This window comes from Lutra lutra, chromosome 4 (assembly GCF_902655055.1).
Source record: "Lutra lutra chromosome 4, mLutLut1.2, whole genome shotgun sequence".
NCBI classification, from domain to species: domain Eukaryota; kingdom Metazoa; phylum Chordata; class Mammalia; order Carnivora; family Mustelidae; genus Lutra; species Lutra lutra.
The window spans coordinates 114,866,489-114,888,753 of record NC_062281.1 but is presented as its reverse complement, the minus strand read 5'-3'; the positions used below and the strand labels follow the sequence as shown (position 1 = coordinate 114,888,753).

Here is a 22,265-nt window from a genome sequence, read left to right as displayed (position 1 = left end):
TTTTTATCCTTATTTTTCTGCTTCATGCCAGACTTTTTAGTCCACTTTAGATCCTGAACTCATTGACTTTCTTGTTTAAAAAATACATTCAAGATGAAGGAAGATTAGGTGATGCTTTTGGCAATAAGTTTTTGCTTTTAGAGGTCTCTTTTAAGTTGAGAAATAATTGACATATAATGCTCTTAGTTTCACATGTACAGCATAATGATTTGATATATGTGTATGTTATAAAACAATTACCTGGGTAGGTTTAGTTAACTGTGTGTGGTGATAGGTTTATCACCACACACAGTTAAAAATTTTTTTCCTTATAATGAGAATTTTTAAGATTTTACTCTATTAGCTCTTCAACGCATACAATACAGTAAACAGTAACAGTGCTGTTCATTGCATCCCCAGGATTCATTTATCTTGTAACTGCCAACAAAACATAACTTGTATGTTTTGGCCGCCTTCATCCATTTTGTCTATCCTCTACCTCTGGCAACCACCCATCTGTTTTTTGTATATGTGAGTTCAGTTTTTCGTTTTTTGTTTTTGCTTTTTTAAATCAGATTTTACATATAAGTGAGATCATACATAACAGTATTTGTCTTTCTCGGACTTAGCATAATATTCTCAAGGTCCATCCATGTTGTTGTAAATGGTAGGATTTCCTTTTTTTTTTTAATGCCTGAATAATTCCACACCACATTGTCTTTATCCATTCATCCATCGAAGGACATTTAGGTTAGTTTCCATGGCTTGGTTGTAAATTCTGCAGTGAACATGGGGATGCAGGTATCTTTTTTGAGATAGTGATTTCCTCTCCCTCAGGTAAATTCCCAGGAGTGGGATTGCTAGATTATATAATGATACTTTTAAAAAATTCGTGGGTGGAAAGGACCTTTACTGTTTTCCATAGTGGCTGCACCAGTTTACATTCCTACCAGTAATACACAAGGAATCTCTTTTTTCCACATTCTCACCAACACTTTTTATTTCTTGTCTTTTTGATAATAGCCTTTCTAACAGGTGTGAGGTGGCACTTCATTGTGGTTTTGAATTGCATTACTCTGATGATCTGTGATGTTGAGCACTTTCTTACATACCTATTGGCCATATACCTGTCTTTGGAAAGATGTTTATTCAGATCATCTGCCCATTTTTAATTGTTTTACTTTTTTTCTGAGTCATATGAGTTCTTTATAATTCTTGAATATTATCAAGTACCATAATATCTCCTCATTCCCAGGGGGTACATTCTATCCAGTGGATGCCTAAAACTAAATAGTACCTAATTCTATATATATTGAGTTTTTTGCTGTACATGCATACTTGTAAACTTTAACTTACAAATGAGGTACAGTAAGCGATTAGCAACAATAACTAATAAAATAGTACCATTTATAGTTAGGTGAATTTGATCTCTCTCTCTCTCAGAATGTTTTATTGTACTGTACTTACTCACCCTTCTTGTGATTCGATAAAGTGGCTACGTGATGAGATGAAGTGAGTGAATGACATAGGCATTGTGATGTAGGATTAGGATGGTATTGACCTTCTGACAGTACTTCCGAAGAGGGATCATCTGCTTCCAGACTGCGGTTGACCATATGTAACTGAAATTATAGATAAGAGGGGACAGCTGTTTATGACTTGCAAATATATCCTCACATTCTGGAGGTCTTTAGGTTGCCTTTGCTTTTGTGTCAAATCCAAAAAATCATTACCTAGGCTGTGTTAAGGAGCTTATCACCTATGTTTTTTTTCTAGGAGTTTTATGGTTTCAGGTCTTATGTTCAAGTATTTAATCTGTTTTGAGTTAAATTTTGTGTATGGTATGAGGTAGTAGTCTAGTTTCATTCTTTTGCATGTAGCTGTTCAGTTTTCCTAGTATCATTTATTGAATAGACTTTGTTTCCCCATTTTATGTTTTTGGCTTCTTTGTCATAAACTAATTGACCCTAAATATGTGGGATTTTTGTTCCATTGATCTGTGTAACTGGTTTTTATGCCAGTACCATCCTATTTTGATTACTACTTTGAAATCAGGAAGTGTGATGCCTCCAGCTTTCTTGTCCTTTCTCAAAATTGCTTTGTCTATATGGGTCCTTTGCAGTTCCATACAAATAGTAGGATTGTGTGGTCTATGTCTGTGAAAAATGCCACTGGAATTTTGATAGGGATTGCATTGAAACTGTAGATTGCTTTGGGTAGTATGAACATTTTAACAGTATTGATTTTTCTAATCCATGAGCACAAAATGTCTTTCCATATATTTGTCAATTTTTTTCATTTTAATTTTTTAAACTTCATTTTTAAACATTCAAGATAACATAAAAGTGGTATGACTGGTACAGTAATACACAAATCCTTCCTTTTGGAGAATATTAAAGGAAATCTAGATAATTTCATACCATCCCTAAGTATTTTATTGTGTGTCTCTAACAGATAAAATCTCCTAAGGATGATATTCATACCATTGTTATACTTAAATAAAATATAAAATAGTTTGTTAATATAATCTAATTTCCAGTAGTAGTCCAAATTTCCCAGTTGCCTTGAAAATGTCTCCCCCCCCCCCTTCAAATCAGGAATCAAGGGAAGTTGATATGTTGATTTAGTTAATGCCTTTTTAAAAAATTTTTTTAAACATTTTTTTTAAAGATTTTATTTATTTTTTTGACAGAGATCACAAGTAGGCAGAGAGGCAGGCAGAGAGAGAGAGAAGGGGAAGCAGGCTCCCCACCAAGCAGAGAGCCCCATGTTGGGCTTGATCCCAGGACCCTGAGATCATGACCTGAATGTAAGGCAGAGGTTTAACCCACTGAGCCACCCAGGCCCCCCCTAGTGAATGCCTTTTAAGTCTCTTTATAAATCAGTTTACCTTCCCCTCTCCCTTTATCACTTTTTCTTTTATTGATTATTAGAGAAACTGGGTCATCTATGTGATTTTCTACTTTGTTGATTTCGGTGATTATACCTCCATGTCATTTGATATGTTCCTCATGCCCTATTTCTTGAGATGAGGCTTGATCAGATTCTGGCTTACTTTTTAGCAAGGATATCTTGTAGATGGGCTTTTTGTAATTCCTATTGTATCACACCAGGAGAAATACGTTTAATTATCTTTGTGATGTCAACATTTATCAGTAGGTTTGGGTTTTGTCGGTGTGATGCATCCAATATAGAGTGCTTCGTCATTCTTTCACCTTGGTTTTATTAGCTAACGATTGCAGTTCATTGGGCATTGCAAATATGGTTACTCTTTCTACTCCTGCATATTTCAGATTCCTCTGTTAACTTTTTACTTTGTCATACTGGAATATCCTTTTTTTATAAGAAAACAGGTTAGATTTTGACGTACTGGAATATCCTTTTTTATGAGGAAACAGGTTAGATTTTGACTTTAAAAACATTTCCTGATGAGTTGGTATTGTAGTAATCTCCAGTTTAGCCACTGTGAGTTTTTTTTGTTGTTAAAATCATTGCGGTGGCAAGGACTTTTACATTTATTTTGCAGTCTTACTGCACTGATCATTCTTTAGAGTCTTTGTTTCATCTTGAGCCAGTAAGAACTCATAACACGAATAGCTTTGATACTTAACTTGCTTGAAGTACCATTTCTTGGTCCAGACCCCTATTAGCCATTTCTTTATGAAAATTCTGGTTCCTTTGGGTGGGTAGTGGTCCTTAGAGACCACAGTAATGTGAGAGCAAAGGTGTTAATTGCTGTTAGGTTGTTATTACTTCAAAGGTCTTTTAGTGGACAGAGCTAGTAGTGTTTTGAAGACAAATACTGTGAGCTTATTTGTTATTTTCAGTTCATATTTAACTTTATAATTTTTACTTTTCTGATTTTATATTTGTACCTCTTGTACATTGAATGTTTTTGCTTGCTAATATTAACAAAATACTACATATGTATACTAGTTTTTTTTAAAGGAACATCAGTACTACAGACATTGTAATTACTGAATATAGTTTGAGGTTTCTTTGCAGTTATTTTTGTCCTTATAGTGTAATTAGAGAATTCTGAAGTTTATTGAGAGAATTCTATGTGTGGTTGTACTACCAAGTTGATAGTTAGGTTTAATGGTTTCATTTTGCTTTCGATTCTTAAGGATCCTCCCATTTTTGGCTTAATTTTCCCAAGTGAAAGTAAAACTACATTTATAATGATCCTTAAATTCCTGTCTACTCTAATTTGCTGTTTCTATCCCATTATAGATACCATTTTCATTAATTTTTGGTTTATACTCTTATCCAATATAAACAAACGTGAACTGCTTCCTACATTCTCCCTCCCATCACCCTAGAGAGAAAGTGGCAGTGTATACAGACTATAACAGCTATAACTTCCTTTTTAATGATAAGTGTATCCTGGAAATCATTCCATGGTTATACATGGAATTTTTTTTTTTCCTGGTACCACTATATAGAAAGTACATGAGTGTCTCTGTTCCCAGTAGCCTGCCCAATTTTGAGTATATTGGGGTTTTGCTAGTCTGATACATGAGATGGCACTTAAATGTATTAATTTGAATTGGTTTTTATTGTGAGCAAGATGAAATAGCTTTTTAGTTTAATCCTTTGCCTATTTTTTTTAATGGGGGTAATGTCTTTCTAAATTTTCTCAAGTCTGTATTTTAAGTTTATATGCTCATTTTGATCCAAGTTATTTGGGAACCATTTCAAAATTTCATTTAATCAAGCTAAAACAATTGAATTTTTATTTTTCTTTTTCCTCATCAAACAAAATGTCTTACTGTGTTTGAGCAAATATGGTTTGTACAATTCCTTCCTTATGGAATTTATTGAGTTACTGGTTATATAGATTATGATCTGCTTTTGTGACTTTCATGGGTATTTAAATACAAGGATGAATTGCACGTAACTGAAACATAACAGCTTGAGAACTTAAAAAACTATTGTACACCAGTATACTAGAATGCGATGAAAATGTTGATAAAATGAAGTATATTGGTAGTGTTGAGTTTTTAAAGAATCTCTAAACTGTTTTGTTAAATGAAAGGAAGACGGTGTGAAGCAGCATTTGTGGTGTGATTCTCTTCTATGAATATTAGAAACATAAGTTTTTGAAAAGGAATTATAATAAATTTAATGATTTTTGAGCTGGGGAGAACTAATTTTTTGGACTTGAATTTTCTAACTATTTGGAATTAATTAACTGAATATTACCAATGCTATTGCATATGGTTTGTGTTCTTTTTAATTTTCCTTCTACCCTTCCATGAGTAGTGACTGCTAGGAATTATTTTATCTTTTTTATATATGATTTTGTCATGTATATGGCAAAAATATATTATTCTGTGTTTTCTTGAGTCTTATGAAAATGGTATGCCCATTTTATGTTTTCTGTGACTTATGTTTAACTTTAACGATGTTTTTCGTTATTAGCTATGCTTTTGTAGTTATGTAATATTCATTGCAGTGTAGTATTAATCTGTGAAAATACCCTGATGTATTTCTCTTCTTGTTGGAATTCACCAGGCTCATATACCATTTTGACTTAAGAATAGTGCTGCTCTGAACACTTTTGTACTACTTGGTGCATGTCGCCAAGTTTTTGAGATTATATATCTAAGAATAAATAGTGCTACAATGTGTAGAGTATGTTGAGCTTTTCAAGGTAATACTAGATTTTTTTTCAGAGTATTGCTCCAATTTATGTTAACATTAGTATATAAGAGTTCTTGCCATTTCACATTCTCATCATCCCTTGGTCAAGCATTAAATTCATTAATTTTTAACATTTTAGTGTGTAATATTTTCTTTGGTCTTTCTTTATATTTTCCTAATTATTAGTGAAGTATTACATCTTTATTTTTCCCTCAATATGTTTATGGCCGTTAGTGTTTCTACTTTTGTGAAATTTTGTCAAATACCTACTTGTATCTTTACCTAATAAAAATTTGAATTTAACCAGTTTTGTAGTTTTTTTAATGTATTATTGTTACTGATTTTCTATTGGTTATATGTGTTGCTGATATTCTCTCCTAGTTGGTAGTTTTCCTTGGCATTTCTTAATGCTGTGTTTTGATGAACAAAAGCTGCTAATTTAATGGATAGAGTTTTAATATGGTTACAATTCTCTGTGCCATCATAATTAAAATTATTTATGTGTTCTTTTTCTACCCATTTAAATATTTCCCTTGTTCTTTTGGGAATCTTAGCTGTTGATTGTTGGGAATCTTTAAAGCAGTCTCTAATAATGGTTTTTAAGTTTTTATCTCTTGTTGGGATACAGTTTCTTTTACAGAGATTTTGTGGCCACCCTGTAGGAGAATTTATTAGTAGTTTTCATGGTTCATTTTCTTGTGTTTTAATTTAAAAAGTCCCACATATTCAGATCATGATGATATTTTCATACATTACAAAAATTTTTAAAGTTTTGCCTTTTACAATGGTCTCTAATTCATCAGAAAATTATTTTTTGTGTATTGTATTACGGATCCAATTTCTTTTTTTCTTTTTTCTTTCCTCCTCCCCTCCCCCTTTATAAAGATAGCCAGTTAAAATTACAGTGCCATTTCTTTACATTTTAGGTAAATATATGTTAGGGTGAAGGCTAAGTTACTGTATTAAATGCAGAACATAGTGTTATAAATAGACAAGTTTATTTCTCATAAGCTAAAGTCCTGCTGGTTTAAGAAAATGGTATCAGTCTCCTTGATGAGGTTATTCACTGCTCCAGCTTTCTTTCACCTTGTTGCTTCATTATTTTCTAAGCTTTTGTTCTTGTCTGCATGGTCTGATAATATATATTTGTGCTGTTTATTTTTTCCTTTGGCTATTCTCACACTGAGGTTTGTCTGTTCTTTTGTTTAAAACTCAATTTTGTTTTTTATTGACCCTTTCAGTGTATCATTGCCATCCGTAGTCTGTATTTTTATTGCGTTGTATGAGTTAATGCTTCCCCACAGCTTCTGGTAGGTAGCTAGCACCCAGTGCACGTCTCCTTGGCAGCACCTCTGTGTTTAAAGAAATACTCACTGAGTACCTGCTTTTCTGAGAATCTAGCTTTTCTCATGAACTTGATGTTGGTTGGCATCCTTGCCCCCATGACTTTTAGCTCTCCAGAGAAGAAAGTCTTTGGGCAGTTCTCAGTCCTGAAACCTAGCAGAGCCCAGGGACTCTAGTCAACATACCTCAGTCTTCAGTTCTTGCTTGCCTTCCAGGTAGCTTCAGCAGGCCTTCTACCTGGGAGTGGTAGATGGTACTTAGAAACCTTTCAAATACTGGAATGAATATAAAATGTCATTTAATTTTTCTACTCATACTATTTTTTACACCTATTTTTTTTCTTTTACATGCAGATCGTATCTTTGCATATTAACATTTTCCTGATTTGTGGGATGTTCACTTCTCACGAAATGGTTATTTTTGTTACACAGGAGAAAAAGTATCGTGGTCAGATTTAAAAAGGGACACCAGTGTCTATCTTAACACTTAATTTCCTTTTTTAATTGAATCTACCATCACTTGACATCCATCTTAGGTGAATTTTGAGAATACATATTTTTAGTAGAGATTGTTAATCCAAATTTAAGTTTTGTTTTGTTTTTTTTTTAAAGATTTTATTTATTTATTTGACAGAGAGATCACAAGTAGGCAGAGAGTCAGGCAGAGAGAGGGGGGGAAGCAGGCTCCCTGCTGAGCAGAGAGCCTGATGCGGGACTCGATCCCAGGATCCTGAGATCATGACCTGAGCCGAAGGCAGTGGCTTAACCCACTGAGCCACCCAGGCGCCCCCAAATTTAAGTTTTAATTCCGTTTCAGCTGTTACTACTGTGGAACATCTATCAATCACTATTTTGTTGAGTCATTTGATTTTTTTAAAAAGATTTTATTTATTTATTTGACAGACAGAGATCACAGGCAGGCAGAGAGGCAGGCAGAGAGAGAGGAAGGGAAGCAGGCTCCCTGTAGAGCAGAGAGCCCAATGCTGAGCTTGATCCCAGGACCCTGGGATCATGACTTGAGCTGAAGGCAGAGGCTTTAACCAACTGAGCCACCCAGGAGCCCTGAGTCATTCGATTTTTATCTCTCTTCCAGTTTAAGTGTCTATGCCAAGATAGATCAAGTAAAACTGTGCCATCAGTTAATGTGGAAACATTAATATTTTCAGTACAATAGAATCACTTATTTTGAGCATAAAACTGGTGAGCATTATACTCAGTGGAAAGCCCAACATAATTTAAAAAAAAGTTTATAAACATTTTCAGTAATTTTGGTAATATCCAGAATTTCAAATAACTTGATATTCTGCTGACTCAGATATGAAGGCTGTTAAACCTGCTCTTGTAGCAGCATGTGTGAAATCATTTGAGGGAGAAAAAAAGCCCACAAATAAAGGATTTTTTTTTCTTTTTCTTTAAGAAATCAACAAGATTTGTCATTCCTATTTCCTACATACTTCCTACATGCATTGTAGGAAGGAGAGGGTGTCCTGCATGCATCACATCAGGATTACAAGCTTTCTTTTATACTTCAGTAGATCTAAGATTCCTCACTCCTCATCTCCAGACTTAGGAATCCACTGGGATGGAAGCATTTTGACTCACACATCTAAAAAGCAAACTGATAAGATGTATTGAAAAGAATTCAGGTATACTTTTGAAAAGTATGGGAGTCTTTGTTTTTTGAGAACTAGGCAATTGTTAATAAGCATTCATTCACTTATTTAGTCAACAATTACATGTGCGCCCTGTACTTGGTTGGCACTTGGGAATATTATAGTGAACACTGCCCATGTGGGCCAGGCATGCTGTCTGGTAATCAATGTTTGTGTATCATAACATTTAATCCCAAGGATTTTGATATAAATGTTCTCTCCATGTTATGAATGAGGAAGCTTAGGATAGTTAAGTAATTTCCTAGTTACATAGCTGGTAGGTGGAAGCTAAACTATGAGCACCTTTTCTTAATGCTGTATTGGCATTCTCGGCTGTAAAAACAATGAAAATTAGGATAATCTCTCACATCAACAGTCCAGAAAAAGAAAAAAATCACGTGATAATAGCAATAGATGCAGAAAAAGCATTTGACGGAATCCAGCATCCATTTATAAAAGCTAGAAGTAGTTTCCAGTTTTAGGAGAACTTCCTCAGCTTGATGAAAAAACGTCTACGGGGCACCTGGGTGGCTCAGTCAATTAAGCATCTGCCTTTTCAGGTCATGATCCCAGGGTCCTGGGAGGGAGCCCTGCATCGGGCTCTCTGCTTGGCAGGGAACCTGTTTTCTCCCTCTGCCTGCATTGCCTGCCACTCCCTGTGCTTGTGTGTGAGCGATCTCTGACAAATAAATAAAATCTTTAAAAAACTCTACAAAGAAACTACAGCTAACATCATACTTAATGTGCAGAAACTCAGCACTAAGATTAGGTAGGAGGCAAGGACATTCCCTCTCATCAGTTCCTTTAAACATTCTATTGGAAGTTTTTGCTGATGTGGTAGGGCAAGGAAAGGAGACAAAAGGTATACAGATCAAGAAGCAAAACAAAATTATTGTTCGCAGATGACGTGATAGCCTGTGTAGAAAATCTGAAAGAAATGACAAAAATTCTGGAACTAATGCACTATTGCAAGATACAAAGTTAATATACAAGTCAGTTGCTTTTCTATGTATCAGTGGTGAACAAATGCAGTTTGAAATGAAAAAAATACTTTTTTTTTTTTTTAAAGTGATTGAAGTGTATTAAGTGAAGATACAGAAAAAGCTCTCAAGAGTGAGAGGGGTCCCAACAGCATTGCCTAAAACACGATACTCTTGACCGCATCCCAGAAAATGAAATAGCTGGGTATTAATCTAACACAAAATATAGAAGATCTTTGTGAGGAAAACTACAAAATTCTGATGAATGAAATAAAACCCAAAATAAGTGGAGAGATAGTCCATGTTTGTGGATAAGAAGACTCAATAGTGTCAAGATGTCAGTTCTTTCCATCTTGATCTATAGATTTAATGTAGTCCCATTCAAAATCAGAGCAAGTTATTTTGTGGATATCAGCAAGTGGTTTCTGAAGTTTCTGGGCAGGTTGCGGGGGGCACAGAAGATACAGAATAGCCAACACAATATTGAGGAAAAACAAGACTGTAGGTTTGACACTACTCAACTTCAGCACTTACCATGAAGCTACAATAATCAAGAGATTTTTTTTTCTGGTGAAAAAATAGACAAATAGGTCAGTGGAACAGAATAGAGAGCCCAGTGTAGAGCCCCCTGTAAATACAGTTGACTTATCTTTGACAAAGGCTCAAATGCAATATCATGGAGCAAATACAGTCTCATTAACGAATGCTGCTGAAAACAATTGGACATCCACTTGCAAAAGAATGAATTGAGACACAGTTAACGCTCTAAAGAAAAATTAATTCCATGGATTTAAGGTTTCTCCTTATCTTTTCATGGTTTGATAGCCTGTTTTGTTTTACTTCAGAAAAATATCCCGTTGTCTGGACGTACCACCGTTTAGTTATTCATTCAATCTACTGAAAGACTTTTGGTTGCACCCAAGTCTTGACAACTATGAATAAGGTTGCTATAAATATCTCCGTGCAGGTTTTTGTGTGTACATTGAATTTTCAGTTCCTTTGGGTAAATACCAAGGTGCACAATTGTTGGATTGTGTGGTAAGAGTATATTTGTTTTATAAAACTTCCAAACTATTTTCTAAAGTAACTCTCCCTCACCAGGGATAGGGTTGGGGGAAGGATGAATAGAGCAGAGCATAGAGAATTTTTTTAGGGCAGTGAAAACACTGTATACAACACAGTAATGATAGAAATATGTCATTGTATATTTGTTCAAACCCATTGAATGTACAGATCAAGAGTGAACCCTCAGGTAAACTGAATTTTCATTGATTATGATGTGTCATTGCAAGTTGATCCTTGGTAATAACTGTACCACTGTGCTGGGAGGTTTTGATAATGAGGGACACAATGTATGTTTGGGGACCGGGAATATATAGAAATATCTGTTGCTGCCTTCTCATTTTTATTGTAAACCTAAAACTGCTCTTAAAAAATAAAAGCACAAAAAGAAAACATTTTTCTTGTTGATAGTGAACCAATACTTAGGTGAAAGGAAAGAAGGAAAAAGTTTTGGCTTTGTGGAAAAGGGAGAAAGATTGACAATAACGTAGAGTTAATTTTTCTTTTTTAGGGGTTGAAATTTTAAGCTATTCCCCAATAGTATAACAGCTCACATTTGTTTTTCAGTGAATATTTGAAAAATACAGATAAGTGACAGGTTCATATTTTTTTTTTAAAGATTTTACTTATTTATTTGACAGAGAGAGAGAGATCACAAGTAGGCAGAGAGACAGAGAGAGATGAGGAGAAGCAGGCTCCCCGCTGAGCAGAGAGCCTGATGCGGGACTCAATCCCAGGCCCCTGGGATCATGACCTGAGCTGAAGGCAGAGGCTTAACCCACTGAGCCACCCAGGCGCCCCACAGGTTCATATTTTTAAAATTAAAGATGTCTTATGCTAATGTGTTTTTGTTTTTTTATAGAGAGGATCTGACGAACTACTCTCAGGCAGTGTTCTCAGTAGTCCAAACTCTAATATGAGCAGCATGGTGGTTACAGGTAAGTGTTTCTTTCTCAACAGTGTTGCTTAATTATTTGCCATTTTATGGGGCAGAATATTAAAACTAAAATTTATAGTCTTTTATGAGAATAGCCTTTTCTAATTTATGTTAAGCGTTTTAAATGTTTCTGTTGAAATGCTGCAGAGTAAAATTTTAATAGAGTATATATGTGTAAAAAATTGTGTAAAGTGTGTAAAGAATGTGTTAAAGTAAAAAACCTAAACTTGGTGACTTCTGTGGGCAAGTACCTAAGTCTTATTGCCTTTATTTTTTTTTTTTTAAGATTTTATTTATATATTTGACAGACTGATCACAAGTAGGCAGAGAGGCAGGCAAAGAGAGAGGAGGAAGCCGGCTCCCTGCTGAGCAGAGAGCCCGATGTGGGGCTCGATCCCACGACTCTGGGATCATGACCTGAGCCAAAGGCAGAGGCTTTAACCCACTGAGCCACCCAGGCGGCCCCTTATTGCTTTTTTTAATCACAAAAATATAAACCTTTTTCTTTCATGTTCTAAATCCTCCCATTCTTGCCCTTTTGTACTTTTGTTTTTAGTTTTTGTGTTTGCGTGTCTTAGAATATTTTTTACATAGTCCTCACCACCCCCCTGCCCGCCCCACTTCCCTGAGGCATATGTTCTAAGAGTCACAGTGGATGCCTGAAACTGCAGGTGGTATAAAACCCTAAATATACTATGCTTTTTCCTATACATACATACCTATGATAAAGCTTAGTTTATAAATTGGGCATATTAAGAGATTAACAACAACTAAAAATGGAACAGTGATAACAGTATAGTATTATGAAGGGTGTACTTACCCTTTGTCTTCCTAAGATGATGTGAGATGATGAAATGGTTGTGTGATAAGATGAAGCTAGGTGAATGATGCAGGCATTGTGATACGGTGTTAAGGTACAGTATCTCAGAAGGTCTGCTTCTGGGCTGTGATTGACAACTGGTAACTGAAACCATGGAAAACAAAAGTGCAGATAAAGGGAATTACTGTGTTTTAAGTATTCTGCATCCCACAAGCTCTAAAGCCCAACTAAATAAAAATAAAAAGATTCAGCTACATAGTTGTCTTTTTTTGTGTGTTTTCACTCTTTTTTCTTTGCTCTAATAATATTTTAATTGTTTGAATTGAGTTCCTTAATGTTCTCTCCCTATGATCTCCATACTTAGGATATTTTTCTTGTATATGTGTGAAATAACATTGTTAGTTGTTTGTAATGTCTGTCTAAACAAATGTAAACTCTAGTTTAGTTTTATGGACCAAAATTTGAATCTGATGATGATGACGACGACGACAACAACAACTGAATTAGTTTACCTTATAACCCTGCATTTTACATTGTTTACCTAAAATCAGAGTTCCTTTCGTGAATTACTTGCTTGAGGAATTAATTGTATTGGGTAGTAAAAGGGTTGTAAAAGACTAGAAGCATTTTGATTTACTTTAGGTAGCTATTGCTTATGTTATGTACACTTCGGCACGCACATGCACATGCCTGGCAGTTCAGTTAATGAAGTACTTACCAAATACAGTCATAATGGTGTGAAAATGAATTTGCCCACACATCATTATTATTGACTTTTCCATGATTATAAAACAAAGTCACTAGGCCATAGTTTTTTGATAGTCAAAGTATGGTATACAAATAATTAAACAGGTTCAAATGTCTATAATGCTGTTTTGCTAGTTTCATTTTTTTAAAACAATATATGTAGTGATGAATAGTTGAAACATTTTAAAAATTAATATGTAGGGCTATGACAGAATAACTGGTAATAGCCTTCCCTTCTCCCCCTGAGATGCCCTCCAAAATGAAAAACTATGAAATTGTATAAAGTATATTGGGAAACTGTTGTCTGGAATTAATGAACAGACAGTAGTAGATAATGATCTCTGAAAGAAGGGAATAAGATCATTATCACATGAGGTGAATCCCATAATCACTTTGGCTTTCTTCCTTGGGTTATATAGCACAGGAAAGGGGAATCTAAGGAGAGTACGGAAGTCTTACTTACTGAGCCAGAAAGACAGATTGGAATTCAGAGCTGTTCAGACATCTGGGACTTGTGGAGAAGGGTCCTAGAAAAGGTAGCTGTCCAGAGGTTTAAGCATAGAGCAGGGATCAGAATTCAGTGTGGGGATTCATTTGGTTGAGCATTTTTGAATAATAGCTGGGCTGCCTGTGTGCAGGTTGAGAACTCCGCATGGTTTGTCAGAACTGAGCTGCTTTGGGGCTGAGAGCTAGAATGGTGGTTCCAAAAGGTTGTTTAGTGTTCTGAGACCTTAGAGTTCTAGAAAGTCAGAATGCAGACATCTTGGCGAGAAACTCAGGCATTTAATTTAGACTACAGAAAGCCCAGTCTTGTAGAGAATGGATCACACGCTATATTAAGTGCCAACCTTAAGACTAAGTTAAGAAACTGAGATAGTTTAGCCTGACAACACATTAAGGATCACCAGTAATTTTAATTGCTTGCCTAAACCAAACAGTACCCCCTAAGGAAGACATAATTCAGTCTTCATTTTGTGAACTGTCATTCATAATATCCACCATTGTCATTCACAATATCCACCATTAAAAATCACAGATTATGGAAAGCATCAACATTCCATAAAGTAGAGAAGCATTAAATAGGAGCAGACACCAAAATGATAGATAATGAAATTAACAGACAAGGACTATAAATATTTTTAAAGCTGTATAGGAAAATACTATGTAGTGAGTGAACACATAGAGGGATGTGTTAAGAGAGAAAAGAGAGGTAGCATATAGAAATCTCTGAAATATATTTGAGATGAAAAACTCACTGGGGGGCGCCTGGGTGGCTCAGTGGGTTAAGCCGCTGCCTTTGGCTCAGGTCATGATCTCAGGGTCCTGGGATCGAGTCCCGCATCGGGCTCTCTGCTCAGCAGGGAGCCTGCTTCCCTCTCTCTCTCTCTCTCTCTGCCTGCCTCTCTGTCTACTTGTGATCTCTCTCTGTCAAATAAATAAATAAAATCTTTAAAAAAAAAAAAAACTCACTGGGGCTAACAGACTGGAGACAACTGAAAAAAAGTTATTGAACTTGAATACACATGGATAGAAATTAAGTTTCCCAGAGAGAAGAAAATGAATCAGTCTAATACATGTATAAGCTGTCTAATACATGTATAATTGGAGTTCCAGTGAGAAAGTAAACAGAATGCAGCCAAGTATATTAGTTCAAGTAGTAATGGTGGAAAACTTCTAAAATTTTAAGAAAAATATCAAGTTGGATAAATAAAAAGAACCATACTTAGGCATGTAATAGTCAAAATATTGAAAACTAATGATAAAGAGCAAATCTTACAGTCAGGAAAAAGCCATTTCACAGGTGACCAACACCTTTACTAAAGGGGGGGAGCTAACTTTAGATTGAATAGAGTGACACTATGTAAAAACTTGGATTTGCAGGAAGTAACCAGGAGTACCAGGAATGGCAAATGTGTGTGTAAATTAAAAAGACTTTTTTATTCCTTTAAATTTCTTTGAAAGACTATTTATGTACATTAAAAAAAAAACCTTTGTATTATATGGTTTATTTATATATGTAGATGTTCTTAGGACAACAGTTAGCACTAAGTGAAAATAGGATTTTACAGTTATAGGGTTTTTATTTTTTATATGAAATGATAGAATATTAACTCTAATGTAGATTCTGTTAAGGTTGTATATTGAGATAATCGCCAAAAAAAAAAAAAAATACAACGAAGTATAGTTCAATGTGAAAAACGTGAATAGAGAGAAAGTTGGAGGACTGATTTTCTATTTTCAAACGTTATTATAAAGCTGAGTAGTCAAAACAATGTCACATTGGCATAAAGAAGATAAATAGAACAGAACAGAATCCAGAAATAAACCTGTATAATTATAGACAGTTAGTTTTTGACTAAGGTAGCCATATGTTTAAACAAAACAAAAAAACAAAGTTGGATCTATATCTCATACCATAGTTAAGAATTAGCTCTAAGAGGGCCATACATGATGTAAATAAAATCTAAAATTATAAAGCTTCTAGAAGACATAGTAGAAAATCTTTATGACTTTGGGTTAGGACCCTAAAAGTGTAATCTAAAAAGAACAAATGGGACTTTGTGAGTTTCTAAAATTTGAAGTATTTCGAAAGACATTGATAGTAGAATGAAAAGATAAGCCATAGAATATCTGAACATCTTTTTGAAGCATATAGCTGATAAAGAACTTTGATCCAGGGTATATATAAATTTGGACTGTATAAGCTCTAAAACTCTAAACAATCCAATGTAATAAATTGGCAAAAGTACTTGATAGTTCAGCAAAAACATATGGCAAATAAGCACATGAAAAAGATGCTCAAGTATTAATCATTAGAGAAATGTAGGTTAAAACTTAAGTGAGGTAACATTACCCCTTAATACAATGCTAAAATTTAAAAGATTGAAAAGATTTAAAAGTATTGGAAAGGATGTGGATGAACCATAGCTCATATACTGTTGGAAATGTAAACTTGTAGAACTACTTGGGCAAATAATCAGGCCATTTCTTAAAATTTAAACATCTATGAAATGATCCAGCTGTTTGTCTCTTAGGCATTTATGCATGAGAAATGAAGGCATATGTTCACTTTAAAAAAAAAACTAAAAAACTAAGATGAATGTTCATAGTAGCTTTTTTTGTAATACCCAAAGCCTAAATAAAACAATCTAGATGTCCACTGGCAGCTGAATAAATAGATTGTAGTTTTGGCATTGTATTCCATTGTATATCATGAAATACCACTCAATCCTAGAGAATAATCTATTTTCCGCCCAACGTGGGGCTTGAACTCATGACCTCAGGATCAAGAAGAGTCTCATGCTCTACCAAATGAGCCAGCCAGACTCGCCTAGAGTGAGCTACTGATATGTAGTAGGAGGGATAAATCTCCAAATAATTGTGCTATGTGAAAGAAGTGGGAAAAAGGAGTATGATTCCATTTATAAAGAATGCAAGGAAATGCAAACTAAAGCAGTTTGGATTTGGGTGTGGGGAAGTGCAAGGGGGACATGGTTGCGAAGAGTAAAAGGAAATTTGGGGGTGAGGGATATGTATACTTTTAGTATTTCTTAGAGAAGATTTCATGGATGTGTGCATATATCAAAACTTGTCAAATTGTATGTCTTAAATATATGTGGCTTATTGTATGTGAATAAACCTCAAAAGGGTTCTTTAAAAAGAAAAAGCCCATAGACAGTTTAAAATGGAATACTATCAAAATGCAAAAGAAGAACACCACCAAAAACACTGGGTAGTTTAAAAAATAGATGTTAAACTAATCTCTAAACACAAAACTAATGTTTAAAAGTAAACTGGCAAAAAATCCCCCCCAAATCTTATTCTAGTGTAGTAATCACTAGTTAGCTATATGAAGCCATGAGCACTTGAAATGTGCTATTCCCACTTGAGATGTATGTCTGGTGCATGTGTGTTTCAAAGATGTAGTAATCAGAAGTAGTAAGAATGCAAAATACTTCATTTTTTAAAATATTGATTGTATGTTGATATGGTAGTATTTCAGATATATTGAACTGAAATATATTATTAAAATTAACTTTATTCCTTTTTACTTTTTGATGTGGTTAATAGAATATTTAAGATTGTGATTTGCTGAACATTTCTTTCAGACATTACTGATCTAAGAAGTCCAATTAAAGGCAGAGATTGTCAGACTGGATTGTCAGACTGGTGCTAACTGTAGTACCTATTACTAGAGTCAGACTGAGGTAGAAAGACACAGAATGAAAGTAAAAAGGGTGGAAAGTAATATCTGTGCAAACAACAAGCACAAGAAAGTTGAGATTATTTTAACTTCAGTCAGTAGAATTCAAGACAAGGAGTATTACCAGACACTAAAAAAGCATCTTTTGTGTGTTTAAAGGGTTAATATATTGGAAAACGTTTGTATACTGTAATAACAGAACTTTAGCATTTATTAAATATATAAAGCTAAAGAGAGAAATCTATAATCATTGTTGGATATTTTAAAATAAGTTGATTTAACAGTAATTGATAGGACAAGTAGATCTTTAAAATAGATACATAGAGGATTTGAACAGTGTTGTCCTTTAGCTGGACTTAACTCATATTCAGGAAACTGTACCCTGACTTCAGAATAACTTTTCAAGTGTACATAGCACTGTGATAGACTGACTATATTTTAGGACATAAAATAAACTCAATAGATTTCAAATGGCTGAGAGCTCATGTAGTATCTGATTATAGTGAAATTTAAGTAGGAATCAAAAACAGTAAGAGATCTAAGAAATTGCAAAATAATTTAGAAATTGAACTATGTAATTCTGAACAATACATGAATTAAGAAAGGATAAGGGTATCTTTCTGACTGAATAAAAGTGAAAATATATCAAAATTTGTTGGTGGGGCGCCTGGGTGGCTCAGTGGGTTAAAGCCTCTGCCTTCGGCTCAGGTCATGATCCCAGAGTCCTGGGATCGAGCCCCGCATCAGGCTCTCTGCTCTACAGGGAGCCTGCTTCCTCCTCTCTCTCTGCCTGCTTGTGATCTCTCTCTCTGTCAAATAAATAAATAAAATGTTTAAAAAAAACAAATTTGTTAGCTATAATGCAGGAAAGTACGTGGGGGGAAATATGTCTACACCTATATACTTATATTAGAAAAGGCTTATATTAGGCAAAAAGTTTAATAATCCTCTATCAAAACTATAATACCGATATCAAGAATGAAAGTAGAGGTACCATTACAGATCCTACAGAATGTTATTAGGAAAATAAGGCAATATTACAAACAGCAACAATGCCAATAAATTCAGCAACTTAGGTGAAATAGACAAAATCCTTTAGAAACCTAATTTATCAAAGGTGATATAAACTCCATAATAAATACAGATTAGCTCTGTGTCTGTTACAAAAATTGAACTTAAAATTTCTCCATGAAGATTACTCCAGGCATAGGTGATTTCAGTCAGGTATGAAGCTTCAAAGTATACTTTTTCTTCAGTATACTTTTTCAGAAAATAGAGAAGCAGGGAATACTGCAAATTCTACTTTATGATGCTGGTAACTGATGCCAAAATCTAACAAAGAAGATGTAAGGAGTCAAGGTTTCAAACTAATATATTTTATTAACATAAATGCAGACATTCTTTTTTTTTTAATTTTAAATTTTTTATTAATGTATAATGTATCATTAGCCCTGGGTGTATAGGTCTGTGAATCTCCAGGTTTACACACTTCACAGCACTCACCATAGCACATACCCTCCCCAATGTCCATAACCCCACCACCCTCAAATGCAGACATTCTTTTTTTTTTTTTAAATTTAATTTCTTTTCAGTGTAACAGAATTCATTGTTTATGCACCACACCCAGTGCTCCATACAATATGTGCCCTCCATAATATCCACCACCATGCTCCCCCAACCTCCCACTCCCCGCCCCTTCAAAACCGTCAGATTTTTCAAGAGTCCATAGTCTCTCATGGGTTCATCTCCCCCTCCAATTTCTCTCAACTCCCTTCTCCTCTACATCTCCCCATGTCCTCCGTGTTATTTCTTATGCTCCACAAATAAGTGAAACCATATGATAATAGACTCTCTCTGCTTGACTCTTCCATTCCCATCCATGTTGATACAAAAGTTGGGTATTCATCCTTTCTGATGGAGGCATAATACTCCATAGTGTATAGTGTATATGGACCACATCTTCCTTATACATTCGTCCATTGAAGGGCATCTTGGTTCCCTCCACAACTTGGCCACTGTGGCCATAAATGCAGATATTCTTTTTTTTTTTTTTTTTTTTTGAGTATGGACATTTTAATTTTATTTTAAATTTTAAATTAAATTAATTTTTTAAATTTTATTTTTTATAAACATATATTTTTATCCCCAGGGGTACAGGTCTGTGAATCGCCAGGTTTACACACTTCACAGCACTCATCATAGCACATACCCTCCCCAATGTCCATAACCCCACCCCCGCTCTCCCAACCCCCCTCCCCCCATCAACCCTCAGTTTGTTTTGTGAGATTAAGAGTCACTTATGGTTTGTCTCCCTCCCAATCCCATTTTGTTTCATTTACTCTTCTCCTACCCTCTTAACCCCCCCATGTTGCATCTCCTCTCCCTCATATCAGGGAGATCATATGATAGTTGTCTTTCTCCGATTGACTTATTTCGCTAAGCATGATACCCTCTAGTTCCATCCACGTCGTCGCAAATGGCAAGATTTCATTTCTTTTGATGGCTGCATAGTATTCCATTGTGTATATATACCACATCTTCTTTATCCATTCGTCTGTTGATGGACATCTAGGTTCTTTCCATAGTTTGGCTATTGTAGACAGTGCTGCTATAAACATTCGGGTGCACGTGCCCCTTCGGATCACTACGTTTGTATCTTTAGGGTAAATACCCAGCAGTGCAATTGCTGGGTCATAGGGTAGTTCTATTTTCAACATTTTGAGGAACCTCCATGCTGTTTTCCAGAGTGGTTGCACCAGCTTGCATTCCCACCAACAGTGTAGGAGGGTTCCCCTTTCTCCGCATCCTCGCCAGCATCTGTCATTTCCTGACTTGTTAATTTTAGCGATTCGGACAGGTGTGAGGTGATATCTCATTGTGGTTTTGATTTGTATTTCCCTGATGCCGAGTGATGTGGAGCACTTTTTCATGTGTCTGTTGGCCATCTGGATTTCTTCTTTGCAGAAATGTCTGTTCATGTCCTCTGCCCATTTCTTGATTGGATTATTTGTTCTTTGGGTGTTGAGTTTGCTAAGTTCTTTATAGATTTTGGACACTAGCCCTTTATCTGATATGTCTTTTGCAAATATCTTCTCCCATTCTGTCAGTTGTCTTTTGGTTTTGTTCACTGTTTCCTTTGCTGTGCAAAAGCTTTTGATCTTGATAAAATCCAATAGTTCATTTTTGCCCTTGCTTCCCTTGCCTTTGGTGATGTTCCTAGGAAGATGTTGCTGCGGCTGAGGTCGAAGAGGTTGCTGCCTGTGTTCTCCTCAAGGATTTGGATGGATTCCTTTCTCACATTGAGGTCCTTCATCCATTTTGAGTCTATTTTCGTGTGTGGTGTAAGGAAATGATCCAATTTCATTTTTCTGCATGTGGCTGTCGAATTTTCCCAACACCATTTATTGAAGAGGCTGTCTTTTTTCCATTGGACATTCTTTCCTGCTTTGTCGAAGATTAGTTGACCACAGAGTTGAGGGTCTATTTCTGGGCTCTCTATTCTGTTCCATTGATCTATGTGTCTGTTTTTGTGCCAGTACCATGCTGTCTTGATGATGACAGCTTTGTAATAGAGCTTGAAGTCCGGGATTGTGATGCCACCAACTTTGGCTTTCTTTTTCAATATTCCTTTGGCTATTCGAGGTCTTTTCTGGTTCCATATAAATTTTAGGATTATTTGTTCCATTTCTTTGAAAAAAATGGATGGTACTCTGATAGGAATTGCATTAAATGTGTAGATTGCTTTAGGTAGCATAGACATTTTCACAATATTTATTCTTCCAATCCAGGAGCATGGAACATTTTTCCATTTCTTTGTGTCTTCCTCAATTTCTTTCATGAGTACTTTATAGTTTTCTGAGTATAGATTCTTAGTCTCTTTGGTTAGGTTTATTCCTAGGTATCTTATAGTTTTGGGTGCAATTGTAAATGGGATGGACTCCTTAATTTCTCTTTCTTCTTTCTTGTTGTTGGTGTAGAGAAATGTAACTGATTTCTGTGCATTGATTTTATATCCTGACACTTTACTGAATTCCTGTACAAGTTCTAGCAGTTTTGGAGTGGAGTCTTTTGGGTTTTCCACATATAGTATCATATCATCTGTGGAGAGTGATGGTTTTTCTTCTTTGCCGATTTGGATGCCTTTAATTTCCTTTTGTTGTCTGATTGCTGAGGCTAGTACTTCTAGTACTATGTTGAATAGCAGTGGTGATAATGGACATCCCTGCTGTGTTCCTGACCTTAGCGGAAAAGCTTTCAGTTTTTCTCCATTGAGAATGATATTTGCGGTGAGCTTTTCATAGATGGCTTTGATAATATTGAGGTATGTGCCCTCTATCCCTACACTTTGAAGAGTTTTGATCAGGAAGGGATGATGTACTTTGTCAAATGCTTTTTCAGCATCTATTGAAAGTATCATATGGTTCTTGTTCTTTCTTTTATTAATGTGTTGTATCACATTGATTGATTTGCGGATGTTGAACCAACCCTGCAGCCCTGGAATAAATCCCACTTGGTTGTGGTGAATAATCCTTTTAATGTACTGTTGAGTCCTATTGGCTAGTATTTTGGTGAGAATTTTTGCATCTGTGTTCATCAAGGATATTGGTCAAATGCAGACATTCTTAACAAAATGTTAGCAGATCACATCCAGCAATATGTAAATAATAATTCCATAATTATTAATTGAGGCCTACTGGAGGATTGTAAGGTTTAACATTTGCAAGTGAACTCAGTATAATTTATCACAATAATAGAATGAAGAAGAAAAAAATTTCATGTCAATAGAGAAAAAGCATTTGAAAAATACAACATTCATTCATGATAAAAATCTTAGAAAACTAGCAAGATAAGGGAACTTCCACAAGGAGAATAAAGGTCTAATAAGAGCCTAAAAC

General features: G+C 35.2%; 1 protein-coding gene across 4 annotated transcripts in view; it reads left to right on the top strand.

Annotated features, from left to right (window-relative positions):
- The window catches only part of PTBP2 (polypyrimidine tract binding protein 2), an 89,724-nt gene that overhangs the window by 14,998 nt on the left and 52,461 nt on the right, over positions 1-22,265 (top strand). For all 4 annotated transcript variants that reach the window (XM_047724661.1, XM_047724660.1, XM_047724659.1 and 1 more), the window contains exon 3: positions 11,525-11,600. In XM_047724661.1, the coding sequence (XP_047580617.1) occupies positions 11,525-11,600 (76 nt within the window). The remainder of the gene's footprint in view (positions 1-11,524; positions 11,601-22,265) is intronic.